The sequence below is a fragment of the Staurois parvus genome, unplaced genomic scaffold (assembly GCF_062004578.1).
Source record: "Staurois parvus isolate SC_StPar_1 unplaced genomic scaffold, SC_StPar_1.0 ptg000362l, whole genome shotgun sequence".
Classification (NCBI taxonomy): domain Eukaryota; kingdom Metazoa; phylum Chordata; class Amphibia; order Anura; family Ranidae; genus Staurois; species Staurois parvus.
The window spans coordinates 7556568-7576112 of record NW_028318158.1 but is presented as its reverse complement, the minus strand read 5'-3'; the positions used below and the strand labels follow the sequence as shown (position 1 = coordinate 7576112).

Sequence of the window (19545 nt, the reverse complement as noted above, 5' to 3'; positions counted from 1 at the left end):
GGACATTTCTCTACTGATCTCCAGTGTAAGTGGACACTTCTTTACTGGCCAATAGTGTACTGAAATGCTGCAGTTTTTATTGCCTGTGTTTATTTTGTGTTTACTATTTGTTACATTTTAGAAATACTGTATTAGAGCTTGTTCACACTTGACTAAATTTCTAACTCTTACCTATAATGTTAGTATAGGCGTTAGACAGGCGTTCATGAGCTTTAGTATGGGCGTTAGACAGGGTTTTTACAAGCATTAAAAATGCTTCCCAAATGCGCTATGTGCAGTTTTGAATCATTGTATAAGTGTTTTACAAGCATTAAAACCACACCATAAGCTGTACTATTGATAATAGTGCCGAAAGCGCATTGCACCGCAAATGCCCTGCAAATGCCTGCCAGCATGTTTGCGAAGCGTCACCATAGACTTGAATAGAAGGTGTTGAAAGGCTTAAAACTGCTCCTGATTCAACATGGGGCTTAAATTTTGAAGCGCCGCGCCCCTAACGCTTCATGTTTTGATAATGTGAAGAACGCTATGTGCTGCCCATAGTATCATTTGAACAGGCGTTTGAGGAGTGTTAAAAAGTGTTAAAGAGTGTTAGTGTCCTTTGAGGACCGTAAGGTTTTGGAACGCCAAAAGAATCAATTTTTTTGTTTTTAAAGTTTATACACTTCAGTTGCTGTAACTAAGCCATTTCATGAAATAATTGGCAAAAAGCTAGATCCATTTGTTGTTTGTTGATAAGAACTAATATTTTGACTCAAACCAAAAAAAAAAAGAGTTTTAAGTTCTTAATCAGATGATACACGCAATTACAAACATGGGACAAATACGTCCCTTGGTCTTCAAAGGGTTAAATGCCTGTTTTCAATGCCAGTGTGAGCTAGGGCTTACTAAGGCACCTTTCACAAGAGTGGATCGATTGGGTCTACCTGTCCATTTTTCATGCGGACCTGATCGGATGCTCCATTGCTCTCTATGGAGTGGCAGGTGTAAACGGACATCCGATCCAATAATTTAATATCAGACTTGAAGATGACTTATGAACATGTGTTCATTTACACCCACCTGCATCTGATCCTATCCTGTCCGCTAAAAACAGAAGGATGGGGAAGCGTTCCTCACCTGTCTGGCGGATTGTATGACAGTCGGGTGGAAATGGACAGCTCTGCATAAGTGGAGTGGACATGGACCTGTCATCTGCCTGCTCAGCGGGGATCAGCAGGCAGATCCCCTGCTGGGCAAGCAGATCCGCTGACAAGTCCACTGCATGTGAAATGGACCTTAAGAATATATTATAATAATTTACATGTCAGGATTATTATTGAGGATAATTTTGTTGTATAGAGCAGGAAGGTGTTATAAATGATCTGCAAGTTAAATACACTACATAGGCTGCATGTTTTATTGTTTTTTTCTGCAAATTACTGATCATATCAATGTATCATGAGCATCAGATATAATCATTTTCAGCAGAGGATCCCTGAGACCTAAAAATAATTTTAAGATTTCCTCTGTGGCACAGAAGAAGGCTCTGGTAAATGATAATTATACAGTACATGCTTGAAATATTTTTTTTTTCTGATGTTCCCTGTTAACATTCCGGGCACATGATAAATATATGATAATTTAATATCAGACTTGAAGATGACTTAATGAAATACATGCAAGATTAGAGTCAGGCTAATCAAAATGAAAAATCTTCTGTCACCACTACTGCACAGCTCGTCAGTAGGAAATCACCTTTCTGTTAGGGGAATCCACTTCTATACATCAAGTGACGGTGAGTGATCCAAAGGAAAATAAGAACTAGGAGAACATTTTTAAGATGTGCATACTTAATCATTAAGGCGTAAGTCCCTTATCTACAGCTACACTTACAATGTATAAGGATTATATTAAAAAAAAATGTATTTAAAGGAATACACGCCTTTGAATGATTTTCCATTATATAACCTGTTGAAAGGCACCAGCATCACATTGTGGGATGCAGTAGGGTGGGATATGCTGTCAGTATTTGTTTACAACATGTACCTGCATGCATCCAGTTAGATAGATAGATAGATAGATAGATAGATAGATAGATAATCATTGCTGTATGTAATCACCTTAACCACCTTCCGCCCGCCCTATAGTACAATGACGGGCACAAGGTGGTTCTCTCGTTCTGATAGGACTTCATAAGACGACCTACCATTCTCACTGCGCATACGCGGCTCAGGGAGCTTGCAGCGCGGCGATCGCCGGGCCGCTGTGTCCCTCGGACACAGCGGATCACGGAAAGAGCCGAAGATGTCGGCTCGGTCATGTGATCAGCTGTGTCCAATCACAGCTGATCACATGTAAACATGGAAATGCTGGTTATCGGCATTTCTCTCCTCTCGAGCTGTCACGCTGACAGCTCAAGAGGAGAGGCGGTAATCGGCTTTCCGCGGAGGGGACATGTACACTGATCATCAGGGCACTGATGATCAGTGTGCCCTGATGATCAGTGTGGCCCCAGAAGTGCCACCTGTCAGTACTCATCAGTGCCAGTGCCCGTGCCCATCAGTGCCACATCAATGCCACATATCAGTGCATACCAGTGCACATCAATGCCACATATCAATGCCCATCTGAGCTGCCTTTAAAGGTCACCCATCAGTGCCAGTCAGTGCCACCTATCAATGCCAATCAGTGCCACCAATTAGTGCTGCCAATCAGTGCCACCTATCAGTGCCAGTCAGTGTCACCTATCAGTGCCAGTCAGTGTCACCTATCAGTGCCAGTCAGTGCCGCCTATCCGTACCAGTCAGTGCCGCCTAACAGTGCCAGTCAGTGCTGCCTAACAGTACCAGTCAGTGCTGCCTATCAGTGCCAGTCAGTGCTGCCTATCAGTGCCGCTTCTTAGTGCCATATATCAGTGTCATGTATCAGTGTCATGTATCAGTGCTGCCTTTCAGTGCCCATCAGTGATGCCTGTCAATGCCCATCAGTGCAACCTACCAGTGAGTCCTCATCAGTGCCCATCAGTGCCACCTATCAGTGTCCATCAGTGCAGCCTATTAGTGCCCATCACTGCAGCCTCATTAGCGCACATCAGTGAAGGAGAAAAATCACTTATTTACAAAATTGTATAACAAAAACTAAGAAAAAATTGTTTTTTTCAAAGTTTTCAGTGGTTTTTGGTTTGTTTAAGAAAAAATAAAAATCCCAGAGGTGATTAAATACCACCAAAAGAGAGCTCTATCTGTCTCAAAAAAATGATAAAAATTTCATATGGGTACAATGTTGCATGACTGCGCAATTGTCATTCAAAGTGTGACAGCGCTGAAAGCTGGAAATTGGCCTGGGCAGGAAGTGCCCTGTAGGCTAATGGTTAAAGTGACTCTGGGGGTTATTTACTAAAACTGGAGATTCCAAAATCTGGTGCAACTCTCCACAGAAACCAATCAGCTTCCAGGTTTTATTGTAAAAGCTTAATTGAACAAGCTGAAGTTAGAAGCTGATTGGCTACCATGCACTGAATACTGCTGTAATGAAGCAAAATCTTCCACTGCGGTTTTTTTCTGAAACCAACTTTTCTGGAAGTGGTGATCTCCTGGTTCCCTTGTGCAGTGTGGTTCCTCCCATAGATCCCTACTTCGGTATAGGACACAATGCTGACTTAGGGAGAGATAGAAGGAACCACTGAGTGCAGCAGGGGTTCAGGAATCCAACACTCCTTTGTTTTTAAAAAGACATCCTGCTATTCTTATAACTCTTGCTAACCTATCATGAGGAGAATATGGAAGTTGCTCTTGCTGACATCCGTCAGAAAATGTTGTTTCACCTCCACGTTGACCTCTAGCATCAACATTTTACAAGTCGCCAACCTGGACAAGTATGCAGATAAGAAAAGCCAGGCATATTAGAAATGACAGCCTCCATGTGTCTGTCATGACAAGTTTCCTTAAATCCCTGCTTCTTTCACTTCAGTTCCTGCCCTGCTGAAGAAGCGATACATCCTGTGTACACCAGGGCCGGATCTAGCCTGTCTAATGTGGGGGTGCAGTAAAAAACATCAGGGGGGCAGAGGATGCAAGGTCAGCAGGGCAGTGTATAGAAGTCAATAGGGCAGTGTACAGGGGGCCAGCAGAGCAAAGAGATAGGGAAAGCAGTTTGTAGAGCAGAGTACAGAAGCCATTAGTCTGTAGGACAGTTTACAGCGGGTTATCAAGGCAGTATACAGGGGTTAGCACGGCAGTGTGCAAGGGGTCAGCAGGACAAAGGATGAGAGGTCAGCAGGGGACCTCTCATCAGTGGGGCAGTATACAGGGGTTTAGTAGGGTACAGGATAGGGGTCAGCAAGCAGAGGATGCAAGGTCAGCAGGGGAGTGTACTAGAGTCAGTAGGGCAATATACAGGGGTATAGTAGGGCAGTGTACAGGCAGTCAGTAGGGCACAAAATAGGGGTCAGCAGGGCAGAGGATGGGAGATCAGCAGGGAAGTGTACAAGAGTCAGTGGGGCAGTATACAGGGGTTTAGAAGGGTGCAGGATAGGGGTCAGCAGGCAGAGGATGGGAGGTCAGCAGGGGAGTGTACAGGGGTTCAGTAGGGCAGAAGTTAGGAGTCAGCAGGGCAAAGGACAGGGGTCAACAGACGACATAACAGTGGTCAGCAGGGTGGAGGGGGTGATCAGGGCAAAGACAGGGCAGTATAAAGGGGGTCAGCAGGGTAGAGAAAAGGGGGCAGCAGGACAGAGGACAGTGGTCAGAAGGGCAGTGTATGGTGCTCAGCAGGATGGAGGACAGGGGTTAGCAGGGCAGGGTACAGAAGGTCAGCAGGGTAGAGGACAGGGGTCAGAAGAGGAGAGGACAGGGTCAGAACTGCAACATAGCAGCCAGCTATACACTGTAGATCGAGGCTGTGTCTGAAAGGGAATCTGATCTCAGCTATGTGCTGTGTGGGGAGGAGATCTATTGACTGCCTGTGCATGGTGCCAGAACAAGGTCATCTAGCTCCCAGGGCGAAGATGACAAACTAAGCCCCCCCCATGTGTGAGCATCCTGTCTCAGCATAAATCCCTCCCCCTTAAAAAAAAGCACTAATCAGCACGCTCCCCCCAAGCATAATTTCTGTCTGCAAGCCAAGATTCTCCCCAAACAACAATGCAAAAATTCCCCCTCCTCCCAGTGTAAACCCCCGTCCCAGCACAAATCTTTGCCCCCCCAAACCCACCTCCAATGCACCCAATTCCCCCCTCCTAGCACAAATCTACCTCACCCAAACAAATCACCCCTTCATGCACATATCCATTTTCCCCTCAAATTTCCCAGCCAAGCACAAATCTCCCCAAAATTCTCCTTCTTAGCATAAATCCCCCCTCCTAGCACAAATTCCCCCCAGTCCCCCTTCTGGCACAAATCCCCCACTAATCCCTCTTCCTAGCACAAATCCCCAGAATCTCACTTTCTAGTACAAAACTCCCCACTGATCCCCCCTTCTAGAACAAATTCCTCCCCTCCAAATCTCCATCTTCCAATCCCCTCCCTATGACAAATTCCCCTAAATTCCTACTTCTAGCACAACCCCCTGCCAAGGTATCCTTCCCGGCACAGATCCTCTACCATTCCAAGTCCTCTGTTCCTCTTAGCCTAAATCCCCCGCCCCTTCACAGCCTAAATCCCCCGCCCCCTCACAGCCCAAATCCCCCGCTCCCTCTTAGCACAAATAGGCACAAAAATTCTCCTCAAGCCCCCTCCTGGCTCAAATCCTCCCATTCCTTCTCCTAGCAGAAATCCCCCCCCCAACCCCCATTACCCTTTCCAGCACAAATAGCCCCTTCTCATCCCAAGTACAAATGACTGTTTCCCCCCACACCTCCCCCTTCATTATGTACAATTTGCCTATAAGCTCCCCTACCCCCATCCTTCCAACTTACAGTCCAGAGGTTCGGGCTGTGCTGTGTTCTGCCCCCTCCTCCTGTCAGAACAGCCCTGCTCCATATAGCTGATGACACAAGATCGCTCCCACCCTCGGGCTGTACATAGTTTCAATACCTGCCCCTACCCATGTTTCCTGCTGCTGGGAGATGAGTGGTCCTTGGAGGAGAGATAGGGTCCTTGTCCCGGATCTGAGTGTGGGGATGGAGGGAAGGAGCTCAGCAGTCTGGGGGGGACAACTGAAATCTGAGGGGCGCAGCCAACCCCAGCCCCCCCCCCCCCAGATCCGGCCATGGTGTACAAGGGATCTTATAGCAGAACTACTGATACACATATTTCTCCTCTCTGTTCCCCTCCACACACACTGGGGCAGTAAGATGGCAGTGCTTGGACCTGTTTGTCATGTCATCCTCCACTTAATTTTGGATATTACTATAAAGCTACAGCTCTATTAGAGCTAAACTCAAACAACTTTTTTTTTATCTTATCCCTTCCACCCTCCCTTACACAAAAGTTGATCATTTCTGTTCTATTTTTTAACATTTAATTATTTTTGTGCTGCGAAGCAGCACTTCCAGGGTCTTCGGAATGGACCTAGTCCCTCTGCCTTCTGGGATAGTTATGTCACAGCTATCCCCGGAAGCAGTGTGTTACGCATGCGCACAAATGTTGCTTGGTGGTATAGTGGCAATCTGCTAGAAGCAGGCAGCATTTCTGCACACGTGTAGAAATCCCCCTACACGTGCCCATATGCACCACCGGTCTCTGTCAGGTCCTACATACTGATCACTGATGCTGATCATACTTCCTACTGCACAGATGACCACTCAAGGGAATATCTATAAATCTGTATATATAATACAATAATCAAAATATGGAACAATCTAAAAGTCCAATAAAAAATTACAGGTAAAGGTTATAATAACTCCAAATGGGCATGCTATAGAAATACTTTAAAAGAAAGCTACAGTTATAAAAGAAGGAAGTACATAACAAACTTTCCTGCTCCCTGTGCTGCCAAACTCTGCTCTTCTGATGAAGTCTGAAGGGAACTGACACTTCTGGGAGTATTAATCTCATTGGATAACCGTGTATTCAGTGGCTCCTCCCTCTGACCTTCACCCTTTGCAGGACACAACAGTGGCATTGGGGTCAGCAAGAGGAACCAGTGAGAACCTTTGGGGAGATCAAAACTCCCAGAAATCACTATTTCCGAATGAACTGCAGCAGAAGATTTCACAGCATCAGAATGGCGATCGGTGGCCGGGGAAACAGGAAAAGTATATCCTGTCTTCAAGTATGGCTTGTTTTTTCTATAGCAACAGATTTGCTTTAAGAAAAGTGGAGGCATGTATCAGTAAGACAACTGGCACAATGTAAGGTTTAGAGACTAATAACAGGTTGGCTTTAAAATATAAGGGTGATAATCCATCCATCATTACAGTCCATAGTTCTGGTTTTCATGCTATTAACTCCCCTCGTGTTTTTCCTGGAAGGTAGAGGTCATGTTGCTTTAGTCCAGTACACCATACACTACAGAAATTTAGAAACTTGCATTTTCCTGTGTCTTCAGAACCTGAACAGCTGCTGGGGAGCAAAGATACGGAAGACCAATAATCAGTATTGTGAATCACTTTTATAACTCTGGAACATCAGTGGCTTAGATATCCATTATCACTTCTTTTAGGTAACAACAAATGCATTACAATAAAGTAGCAAACAACATGGTATAAACAAAATACCCCCACCAAGATGAAGTCTGGAAGTTTAGGGGCCCCTACATTTTTTTTTACTATAGGTCCCTTTAAAATGTACGGACCTGCATTTTAATTCCATACAGTTTGTTATTGCAAGAAAAAGTCCCTAAATTTATATTCCAAAAATTTGGGCTTTTTAATATAATAATCCACAAACAGTAAATCTCACTGCAACCACCTTATCCACCATCCGCGATCTCTGGCTGCTGTCCAGTTCAGCTTCTGGAAACTTTGATGTTGAACTTGCAGTAAAAAAAAAATCAAATGTACAGAGTAAGTAAGGCTTTAATAGTCTCCATCTTCTCAGTCAGCAGTGGATCATCCCAGCAACCGTGTAAGAGAAATGTATAATCCGCACCCATTCCATAAAACCTTTCAGAAACATTTTAGCTCAGTCTCCAGAACTCCAAAGTATCATCCAACAGAGGCCATCCACAACGTGCTGCGGGTGGTTCAGTAATGTCCAGCTGCATACAATAGCCAGACAAGAGTTTATTTTCAGCTGGCATAACTTTTTCAGTCTTCTGCTTATTCTTCCTTAGGAACTCATTAAAGTATATATCATACTGAAGGAACAAGAAGATTTTGTTAGTGAGAAGTCGGAAAGCTTCCTATCACATTTAATTAAAGTCAAACTTCAGTTCTGCTGGGAGAAAAAGATCCCCTAACTTGTCAGCTATATGCATGGCAAAAGATTTTAGAGAATTTCATAGCAGATCTTTATCTGTTTCTACAGTAGACTTATTAAAGTTGAACTCCAGGCAGATAAAAACAACACAAATGAATGCAGTTCTGTAACCACTAATATATAATTTAATGCCTTTTTAAAAGCAAGCAGTGTGAGTTTGACTTGGTGTTGGCCTGTTGCTTAAACGTGGACCTTACAATCCAAACTAACTACCTAACTAACTAACTAACTAACTAACTAACGAATGATTAGCCATTATGACTGACTGTCAAATTGTATCAATAGATTTGTACATTTATAATATTTTGTGTGCAAGTACCTAAAAGTTCGTAATCTTAGCCAATTATATACACTGTGTGCACAATTATTAAGCACGTGAGTTTTTATGATCAATCTGAATTTATTAAAGTTTTGTAAACAATACAGAAAAAAAAGGAAGCATTCACACAAACAATAACATTGGAGGGATATAAAACTAAAGAAACAAACACACATAAAAAACCAATACAGAATAAGGGCAGGGAAAGGGGAAGAAAAAAGGACGTGCAAGTATGGCAAGAAGCAATCAAAAAAGGAAATATGCTGGTTCTAAGTATTGTCAATGACAAAATCTAAGGTCACATTGCAGGTAGCCTGGTTGTACAATAGAGTCAGGCCCCCAAAGGGTACAAACAATAAAGACACAATGAGCAATAAAAAACCAAAACCTGCGAGAGGAGGCACCATAAAGAGAAACAGATGTCAGCCCAAGGGAAGGGGATATGGAACCGCCCCCATCAGCGGTCTACACCCCTCCCTCCTCCCTCCAGCAAACCAACGCACAGGAAAGGAGAAAAGAAGAAAAAAAAATAGGAGGGATAAGGGAAGGGAAGAGGAAGAAAAAGAAAGAGTAGAAGAATAGACCCGCCTGAGGAAAGGCGCCCAGTGAGACAACAAACCAGTAAGGACTGGAAGGGGAGGAAAAACATAACTCCCATTCAAGCAGCCAAGAGAGCCTGGAGTGCAGAGGACTCCCTATACATATTCCAGGAGAACCAGGTCTGGCGACAGCGTTCGGAAGTGCCCAATTCCTGAGCCAAGAGCGACTCCATACGTTCAATATAATCCATCTCCTCAACCCACTCAAGAAGGGTCGGGACACAGCTAGTTCTCCAATGGCGAAGTATAACCAGCCTGGCGGCCATCAAACGATGATGCAGAAGTCCGCGTTTGATACCTTTGAAAGAGCCAGGCAGGATAGAAAGCAGAACAACTTGAGGTGTATTGCAGACCATCTGGTCTGTAGCCGCAGAATAGACTCACAAAACAAGATCCCAAAACGCATAACTAGGGGGGCATTCCCACCAGACATGGAGAAGAGAGCTGGGGGCAGCCTGACAGCACCAACAGAGATCAGAGGTGGAAGGGAAAATCCTGTGGAGTAGGGTAGGACATCTATACCACCAAGTGAGCAACTTGAAGTTTCCTGCACTTTACTGGTCAGAGACAAACGGGTAAGAGTAAAGGATTTCAGCCAGTCCTCATCCGAGATCTGTGTAGCAAGGGCCCCAGCCCACTTAGAGACATATGGTGGAAGATCCGGATGCACCTTAAAGAGAAGGATCTGATAAATCACAGAAAGAGGATGCAGAGGAGGAAGAACCCAAAGGAACAAGGATTCAAGTGGTGTGGAGTCGCTGGTCAGCAAATCAAAATCAGCAAAAGTGTGCATAAAGGAGCAGAGTTGCCTATACTCCATCCATTGGGCAAAGAAGGTCCGACTGCAAGTGAGTTTTTTGACCAAATCATCATTTAACTGAAAAGTCAAAAATTGTAAAAAAGTCTTTCAGAGAGATGCAGCACTCTTGAAATTGCTAAGATTTTGAGGCATGATCACAGAACCATCAAACATTTTATTGCAAATAGTCAACAGGGTCGCAAGAAATGCGTTGAGAAAAAAAAACACAAATTAATTGCCAATGATTTGTGAAGAATCAAACTTGAAGCTATCGGGAACCTATTATCCTCCAGTGCTGTCCTTTTCCAGAACTGCCACCTACCTGGAGTGCCCAGAAGTACAAGGTGATCAGTGCTCAGAGACATGGCCAAGGTAAGGGGGGCTGAAACCCGACCATCATTGAACAAGACACATAAGTTGAAACGCTGAGGGCTAAAAAATTTCCAAAGACAGATTTTTCAAAGGTTTTATGAACTGATGAGATGAGAGTGACCCTTGACAGGCCAGATGGATGGGTCTTTGGCTGGTTCAGTAACGGGCACAGAGCTTCACACCAACAAGGTGGAGGTGGGGTTCTGGTATGAGCTGGTAATATTACAGTAATTGTATTGTTTTCAGTGCCTGCTGAATACCCAGACAGTGCCTGCACCAGATTGGATGCAGTCACTGTACAGTCAAATTTTTTTTGACCGACTCCTTCAACAAAAATTGATTGAAAGATTGAATTTTGGGGTCACCCACAGCTTGAATATTAGCCAGTTTCAGACGGAATCAGCCAAAAGTCGAACTGTGTTTGACCACCATCTAAAAATATAGGTTCATCTTTGGGAACATGTTGCACCCGTTGATAGGGTGGAACATGTAACATGTTCCTATTCTCCATTCATTCTCCACAAGTCCCACCCTCTGTGACAGCGGGCCAGGGATCTTCTCCCCGTACATGCTGTCACAATTTGAAAAGAACACCGCCGTGCAGAGCTCCACCCATACAGTTGCCGCATTCATTCACAGAGTTATGTGAATGAATGAACTAAATCTACCATCAAAGATATGGTCCAAAAAGGTTTTTTTTCCAAAAAGATCACATCACAAAGAAAAGTGCAATGTTTCGGAGCTGTGTAGGACCCCTTTGTCAGGCATGTGAAGGGGTCCTGCACAACTCCAAAACATTGCACTTTTCTTTGTGATGCGATTTTTTTTGAATATAAACCTTTTTTGACCATATTGAGATTCATGGTTTGCTGGCGAATATGTACGTTTGCCTATGATGTTTCCAGTCCCAGCTGGTATTCGCTACAACACCCTCTATTGATGAGCCATACTTCCAGGAATGTGTGTGAAGGGATATATAGCTATATTCTACATTTACCGTCGGCCTCAACAGCTGACTGCTTGTAGTTCTCAATAAACTCTGAGGGCGCTGGTGAGCATCCTTGTAGTTTATTGATTCTTCCTGGACTGAAGTAACTGCCTGCCTTTAGAAAGTACAGGCAGACAGCTACACTGACAGTCTGCAGGAGCCTGAGATTGCACCTGAGATCAATGCTTTACAAGTTACTAACAAGAAAAAATATTTTTTTTAAAGTGAACTTATCCTTTAAGGTACATTTTTTTGCCCATGCTTTCTTTGTTGGACCTAGTAATTTTATACTCTACTAGTTCTGAGACCACGCAGTCAATGACAGCAACAGGTCTCAAATTAATGATTGGGAATCACACTATGACATCCAGTCATGTAAAGGTGCCCACTTTTGTCTCTAAATAGGTTTAGCGCCATGCCATGCAGTGCAGAAGAAGGTAAAGGGGATTGTTCTGTATATCATCATTGATAGGGAGCTATTTATTGGGTGTTTACTGCAACTGCATCTGTTTTTATTATTCCCTTCAACAAGATCAGGAAGTATATCATGTTTATTAAGAATAAAGATTTTCCATAAACCACTGCAGTTCCATTTCAGTTTCTAGAAGACCACCAGTGAAGGTCTCCTCCATTCTGCCTTTGATACACATATGCCTGCAAGTTCTTTCATTGCGTTTGTTAAAGTCACATACATAGCTAGATTGCATTTCAATGTATTCAGTGTGATTTGTAGGTAGCTGTTTGTAAGAAATGTGTTCATTGTCTGCATTTGTGGGAGACATGTATACAAGCATATATGATTGCATTGCAGTTTGACAGAACTATTCACAGAAGTGAATTCAGTTTTGGAAAGAAACACAATTCTGCTTCTGTCAGTTTTGCTAGTTAGCTGTGGGCTAACCGTTAGTAGGACAGGATGGGGGGTACGAGAATAGTGTTTACAGAATCCCAGCTGTAAATGAGCAGATAGAGGGTGGTAGGGTCTGTTATCAGTGATAACAGAAAACAAAGAACAGATGATCTGCAGCCTAGTGTTTAGAAAGTACAAAATGATCATGTTAGGGCACATGGCACATATGCAATCCTGTTGCTGATAACACCTCACCAGCGACAAGCTCCCTGCAGAGGATAGAGAGAAATAATAACCAGCTTCTATGGTGTCACTATCTTGCTGACAAAAAATGCTCTGGATCTTCAGGACCATGAGGGAGAAACACATTGGAAACAAGTGGGTATTTCTCTGTATAGTGATGTATTGTCACTGGTTTCAGCATCACAAGTGTGTCATGACCTTTAGGCCTCTATCTTACAGGCTTTCGCATCAGGTCTGCTTGTCAGTTTTTCAGGTGGACCTGATCGGAAACTCCATGCAACTCTACAGGCAGGCAGATGTAAACAGACTTGTCTCTATTTACATTCGCCTACCTCTGAGCCGTCCAGTTCTGGAAAAAAAAGTGACACATCGTAGGTTGCCTGGTGTGAATAGACACAAGTTTGTTTACTTCTGGTTGCCCATAGAGCCATCACAAGTCCACCACAGTTCAATGTCAAAATGAGGACAGAAAACTAACATCTGTCCCGTAAAGCTCCAGTTCAGCAGGGGATCTGCTCATGGATGTCCTGATGAACAGAGTGGAGTGGCACCATGTGAAAGGACCACGTTGATGGGTTTCAATGGGCAAATGTAGCATGCTTTTGGCATCACTTTGACTATTTACAATTTATTGCAGGCCCAGTTGTTCTGCTTCTGCTGCTTTTGCATTCCCCTAGAGAAGCAGTTCTGAAACAAACAAAAGTCTTGCAATGCTGGCCATTACTTTGCTAGGCACACTTAGTGGCACTATCTTTCATATGTCTGCTCAAGATTCAGGGGGTTCTTTAAAGCAGAGTTCCACCCAAAAGGGGAAGTTCCGCTTTAAAGATTGGTCCCGCGCTCCCCATTAAGGATTGGCACCTTTGGGGAGCAGGGGGGGAACGGGTACCCGGATTTGACAGGTAACCGCTCCCACTTCCGCTACGATTGCCTAGGCGATCAGAAGCGGAAGTTGTCCTCCTACCCGAAGTCTTGTGGGACGCGTGACATGTCCCAGAAGAAGACGAGGCCATTCAGGAAGCGCAGCGCTACTCGCGCATGCGCAGTGGGCACCCGGCTGTGAAGCCAAAAGCTGTCATAGCCGGGTGCCCACACTGAAGATGCCGGCTCCTGGAATATAGGATGGCCGGTGAAATGGGCTGTGGCGGTTGCAACGCGGGATCGTGGGACAGGTGAGTGGCTGTTTTTTAAAAGTCAGCAGCTACAGTTTTTGGAGCTGCTGACTTTTATTTTTTTAAAGTGAGTGGAACTCCACTTTATGGACACCAAATAATTACAAAGCAAACCTACCAGTACAGATAATAGAAGAAGGAGAGCAGGTAAAATGCCAGCTTGCACCAGGCCTCTTTTTGGCAGTAGCTCAGCGTACTGGCATTCATCACTACAGGCGGGTCGTATGCCAACTCAGAGCTGTCGGCTGGGCCATGAAAATACCTGATAGTGGGAAACAAAAACATATGTTATCATAATGGACAGTTTGCAGCATAAGTGTCACATTAGTAATTTGCATCATCGTTGATTTCTCAGGGCTTGTATCTTGGCATATTTTTTGCTAAAATGAAACCAGTAATATTACTTGGCAGGTTTATTTTCATGCAGGAAAGCGTTGGTGCAAATGTAATATCAGAACTGGGACAATGGCTACTGTATGTTAATTGTTCAGGATTATCAGGACTAAAACCATTTTTCTTATAAATAAAAAATACTGCATAAAAATATATTGTACACTATATGGCCAAATGTATGTTGATACCAGACGATCACACCTACACCATATGAACAAAACGATGTGGACATCCCACTCCAAATTTATAAGTTCAGGTGTTGTCAGTAAAGGGAACTGTTATTGTCACAGCCTACAAAGACCTTTTAAGCATTTATGTACTTCCAACCTTTTTGTCATAGCATGACTATGCCAGATCCATAAAGGCATGGTTAGATGAGTTTGGGGGGATGGAACTCAAGTGGCCTGCACCCAACCCTAATGAACACCTTTGAGATGAATTGGTGTGTTGATTCCTAATCAGGTCTTCATCCAGCATCAATACCTGACCTCACAAAAGGGGAACACATATTTCCACAATCACACACCAAAATCTTGTGAAAAGGAGTGGAAGCTGTTATAACCACAAAGGGACAGTCAATTTCATATTAACACCCATGGTTTTGGAATAAGGTGTCTGAAAACTGTTTTTTGCAATATAGTGTATTTTCACATTCAATCATGTGCTTGCTCCTTTTCATTTGTTTGCCACGCTCTTTTTAGTGCTTCTGCCAGTTGAAAAATGCCTAGCTTTAGGGAGCTCAATATGAAATTTCAATAAGACAGAGAGAGTCTCAAAGTTAACAGTTTCTCTGTTTAAAAAAACCATAGGGGGAGATTTACTAAAACAAGTGCACACAGAATCTGGTGCAGATGTGCAACATAATCAATCAGCTTCCAACTTCAGCTTGTTCACATCCGGTGCGAATTGGCATGCGATTTTCATGCCATGCGACTTGCAAATCATATGCCTAGTCACACCCTATTGTCTGCAGTTACAGCGGTCAAATTGGACTTGGTCAGAGCAGCACCGATTTCTAAAGAAGTGCGTGTACTACTTTCGGTGAGATTTGCATAGACATCTATTTCAGATGTCTTGCAAATCGCACCTGAAATCGGCATTTCACCGATTGTAAGTCGCACGATTTCAAAGTCGGGTTTGATGTGACTGGGGGGGTTAAGCTTTGAAAATAAAACCTAGAAGGTAATTGGTTACGTTGCACAGCTGCACTAAATTCTGTATGCACCAGTTTTAGTGAATCTCCCCAACAGTGTTCAGTGAATCATCAATGTTTCTAATAAAAATATACTATAAAATAATATATTAGTATAATACAACATTATATATATATATATATATATATATATATATATATATATATATATAAAATATATATAAAAAAGTAAAGAAAAATATATAGACACGCTGTGTAATTCAAATAGATAAAACACATTAGTATAGTAACTGAAATGCAAAATAAAATTGACTGAAAACTTAAATACTTTCCCTTTAAAGAAAATCTATCATAATCACAAAAACCCCCAACCTTGAAATGGAAATTTGCAGATGAGCTCTTTATTTTAATACTGTATTGAGAGGTGAAGGGTTAAAACCTCTGTTGAGTTTTTGTTGCTGCCAGTGTATGTGCTGCAGAGATTTTAGATTGTTTTCTTTTCCTGTGACACCTGATAATAAGAAGGGAAAATATCCCTAGTAGAGACAGGCATTTATCTAAAAGAAAAAATTGGCTGAAGTTGGGTTTTGATATAACTGCAATGTGCTGCATAGAATAGAGTGTACTTACCTCCATATATGATAGAAAAGCAATGGTGCATTTAACCCAAGTGTTAACCATTCCTCCGCACAAAGAAACATTATACAGAATAGACTGTGTATGGAATATTCTGGGAGAACCAGCTAAACACAGAACAGAATAATACATGTTAGCAGACAAAATGTAAAATACAAAAAAAACTATTCAAAAGCAATTAATAAAAATGTAGTGTGGTAGATGGGAATGACTAAATTGCAGCTTGTACTAAACTTGTATAAAGGACAAAATGATACAGGTGCAGTTTTAGTTTAGTCTTATTATACTTACCTGTCTGTGCTCTGTCCTGGTGGGCACCACACAGACTCTTCTTTAGAAACCTCCCAGCCATGTCTACTAAGATGTCTGTTCTACAAAGGCATCCAGAAATCCTTGTTCAGCTCTACTATAGTAGAACCTAAGCTTTGACCAAACAATAGCTATCACTAATACAGCAACTCATTTGACCATCTCAAGGAACTGGAAACAACAACTCATCCTTATCCCATAGGTCAAACACCAAATGTAAATACCATCCAGAAAAATGAATGGGCATTCTGAACGCCAATCATACAAATTCCTATGCATAGAGGGGGCCATTTGCATTCCATCCAGGAAGAGATATTAACAATTTGGCATAACTCCCATGCAGTTATATTCAGACCCATCTACCCAATCAGCTCCAATAAAACCCTTGATGATGGACCTGTCTTTCTTCTACCTTATCTTATCATCGAATCTCCCTTCTTTTTGTTTTCCTTTTCTTCTCCCTCTTAGGTCTCTTATCTATTTTGACCGTACAGGCATAGGCTGTCCTACATGGACATGGTAAGATGGAACACCCAAAAATGACCTGATCCACACAAGTGAGGTGGATGGAGAATGCTCGTTGCAGTGTTACAGCTGAGGAGTCCCTGCTGTCAGAATACACTGATCAGTGCTGCAGCCACTGATTGAATAACATTTTCCAACAGTCCTTTTTGAGAGAAGTTGATCAATAAATCAACTTCTCTTGAACGGGAACAGCCATAGATAAATCAAAATTCATCCGTTCCTTGCTGAATTTTGATTAATCTATGACCACTTTAATACCTCAATATGTAGATATAAAGTAATTGTTGCTTCAGGTGGCTCTATGGCTAAAATATTTTTACCTTAAGGCCCCCTTTTACACTAGTGGTCCAATTGGGTCCGTCTCTCTGTTTTTCAGACGGACCAGATCGGACCCACTATTCTCTTCTCTGGAGCAGCAAGTGTAAACGGACATGCGGTTAACTCCAGTTCAATCCACTAAAAAAAATGGGTGGGGGATCAGTTTCCCTACATGTGGGACAATTGGATCAGATGGCAGGTGGGTGTAAACAGACAGGTGAGCCATCTACATCTGACTGCCCATAGAGGAGAATGGGCTGTGTCTGTGTCCACTCTGCATAAGCATAACAGACATTGATCAGTCACCTGCCCGCTCAGCGGGGGGGATCAGCGGACAGACCCCCCCCCGAACAAGTGGACTTCTGATGGAGTTCGCCCCGTGTGAAAGGGCCTTATGTATTTCCTGCTTTAAGTTAACAAACCTTTTGCCACTTGCTGTGCCCCCCCCCCCCCTTCCTAGACATTTACCTGAGTCCTGTATCAATCCAGTGCTGTGCCCATCTGCAGGTCTTCTCCCTTGCCTTTCTCTTCTCACAGGAGGATTGGGCAGCAGTAGGAGCCGTTGCTGTCAATCAAATCCTGTGAGCAGAGAAGAGATGGCAAGGCTGAGCCGCACTGTGTGTATCTATGAACACACACAGCCCGACTCAGGAGTGAGCCTGCTGCGTGCCCCCAATGCAAATGGCTTGGTATTCAGGCAGACACTGAAGAGGAGCAGACAGCACTGGCTTCTTTGAAAGGACCACAACCAAAATAGTGGGGAAATATACCTGCTCTGGAAGACCCATTCCTGGCATCCTGTACACTGGCCATACACTGATTGAAATGTGGCTGGTCCAGTAGAGACCAGATTAATTTCGATCAGTGTGTTGGCACCCCTGCTTGACAGAAGTTGATTGTTTAATTGATTTCTGTTGAAGGGACATGTTAGAAAATCTTCCACCGATCAGCAGATGCAGCCAAACATCTGTAGCTGCCGATCAGTGTATTCCAATAGCTGCAAGCAGAGGTATTCCTCCATCAGAGAAGTTGGTGGTCACCTTGAAAGATGCCTGAATATCCTGCTGTGGAGAAAAGCAAATGAAGGCATTATCAGGGGAAGAAATGTGGTGACAGGTAATAAATACCAGTCAGTCAACACAAAACTAATATTTTGGTAGTTGCTGAAACAGTCTGAGCATTTATTCTATCTCTATGGGATTCTATAGCAGCCATAAACATGGCAACTTACTATCAATTTCGTCTTCTTGAATTTCAGCAATCAAACTGGACTATAATTTGACAGTTACAGGTGGTTGGAAAAAATGAATGCAAACCAGAAGGACAACAATTTCTGCTGATTGAATTTTTCTGGTTGTTTGATTGAGGCATTTCCTATCTGTGAAAAGATCCTACATCTGCCACTAGAATGTGGTGATCACACTCTCAGCCTAACCCTTCCAGCTTAGGGACAACAATCTAAGCACCAGGAGAATGATGGTGATCGTCACTGGGGCAGGTTAAAGAATAAGTTCACCTTTGGAACATGTTACATGTTCCACCCATTTTTAGTGTGGAACATGTAACTGTTCCCATAGCAGCAGCCATGCCCACCACCCCTCCCTTCCTCTGACAGATTGTATGGGGAGAAGTCTCCTCATACTATCTGTCAGATTTGAAAACAGCTCTGCCCACACGGACACATCATTCATTCATGGACTTCCATGAATGAATGAACTGCAAGTCCTGACAACATTAGCGTTTGTGGGCTTGTAGTTTTCAATGAACTACCATGAAGCTGTGGAGCCCCGTGGTAGTTCATTGAAGCTTCCTGTCAGAATATCTGCTTGAACGTACATCCCATACAGCAAGCAAACATTCTGACAGGTTTGCAGGAGATCTGCATGGTATCAGTGATCTACAGATCGCTGGTGCAATGTTTTCCATGCTCCTTCTACAAAAATAATAAATGCACATTTTTTTACCTGCAAAAAAAATGTGCATTTATTATATTTGTCCAAAAAGAACTTATCCTTTAACTGACCAGTTATCCCTTTATACAGCCACCACATGTTTTAACAGAAACACACACTGTTCACTTCATCTGCTGTTGCAATTCTAACATTTAGACCTCATTCACACCATACGTGCAGAAAAACTGATGGAAACTGACACGCAGATTTCATTTTTCATACATCAGTTTTCATACGCGCTTCAATTAGGTTTATACACGCTGAAGATTCCTGTGCAGAAAAAATCTGCCCGTGATACTAGTGCTATGGTGTGAACAGGGCACATAGAGAACAAATGATTTTGTTGTGCCTTTGCAGAAAATGTGCAGAAAAACTGACGTCTCTACACCTCTGGTGTGAACAAGCCCTTAAAGAAAATGTCTGTATCCCACTGCTGCCACCACAATATGATGGTTACACTGTCAGATCCCACCATTGTAACCATTTCTGCTTATCAAAAACTGCTCACTGGGTGTCTGTATTTGTGCAAAATCTAATAAAACTTTATTCCTTAAAAAAAAAAGTCCACTGGAGGC

General features: G+C 43.1%; 1 protein-coding gene across 2 annotated transcripts in view; it reads right to left on the bottom strand.

Moving 5' to 3' along the window:
- Window positions 1-7514: 7514 nt before the first annotated feature.
- Window positions 7515-19545, bottom strand: part of CNIH3 (cornichon family AMPA receptor auxiliary protein 3) — a 134688-nt gene continuing 122657 nt past the window's right edge. For both annotated transcript variants that reach the window (XM_089685006.1, XM_089685007.1), the window contains 3 exons: window positions 15861-15973; window positions 13803-13946; window positions 7515-8220 (listed from right to left, as the gene is read on the bottom strand). In XM_089685006.1, coding sequence (XP_089541132.1) covers window positions 8193-8220; window positions 13803-13946; window positions 15861-15973 — 285 coding nt within the window. In that variant the 3' untranslated portion in view covers window positions 7515-8192. The remainder of the gene's footprint in view (window positions 8221-13802; window positions 13947-15860; window positions 15974-19545) is intronic.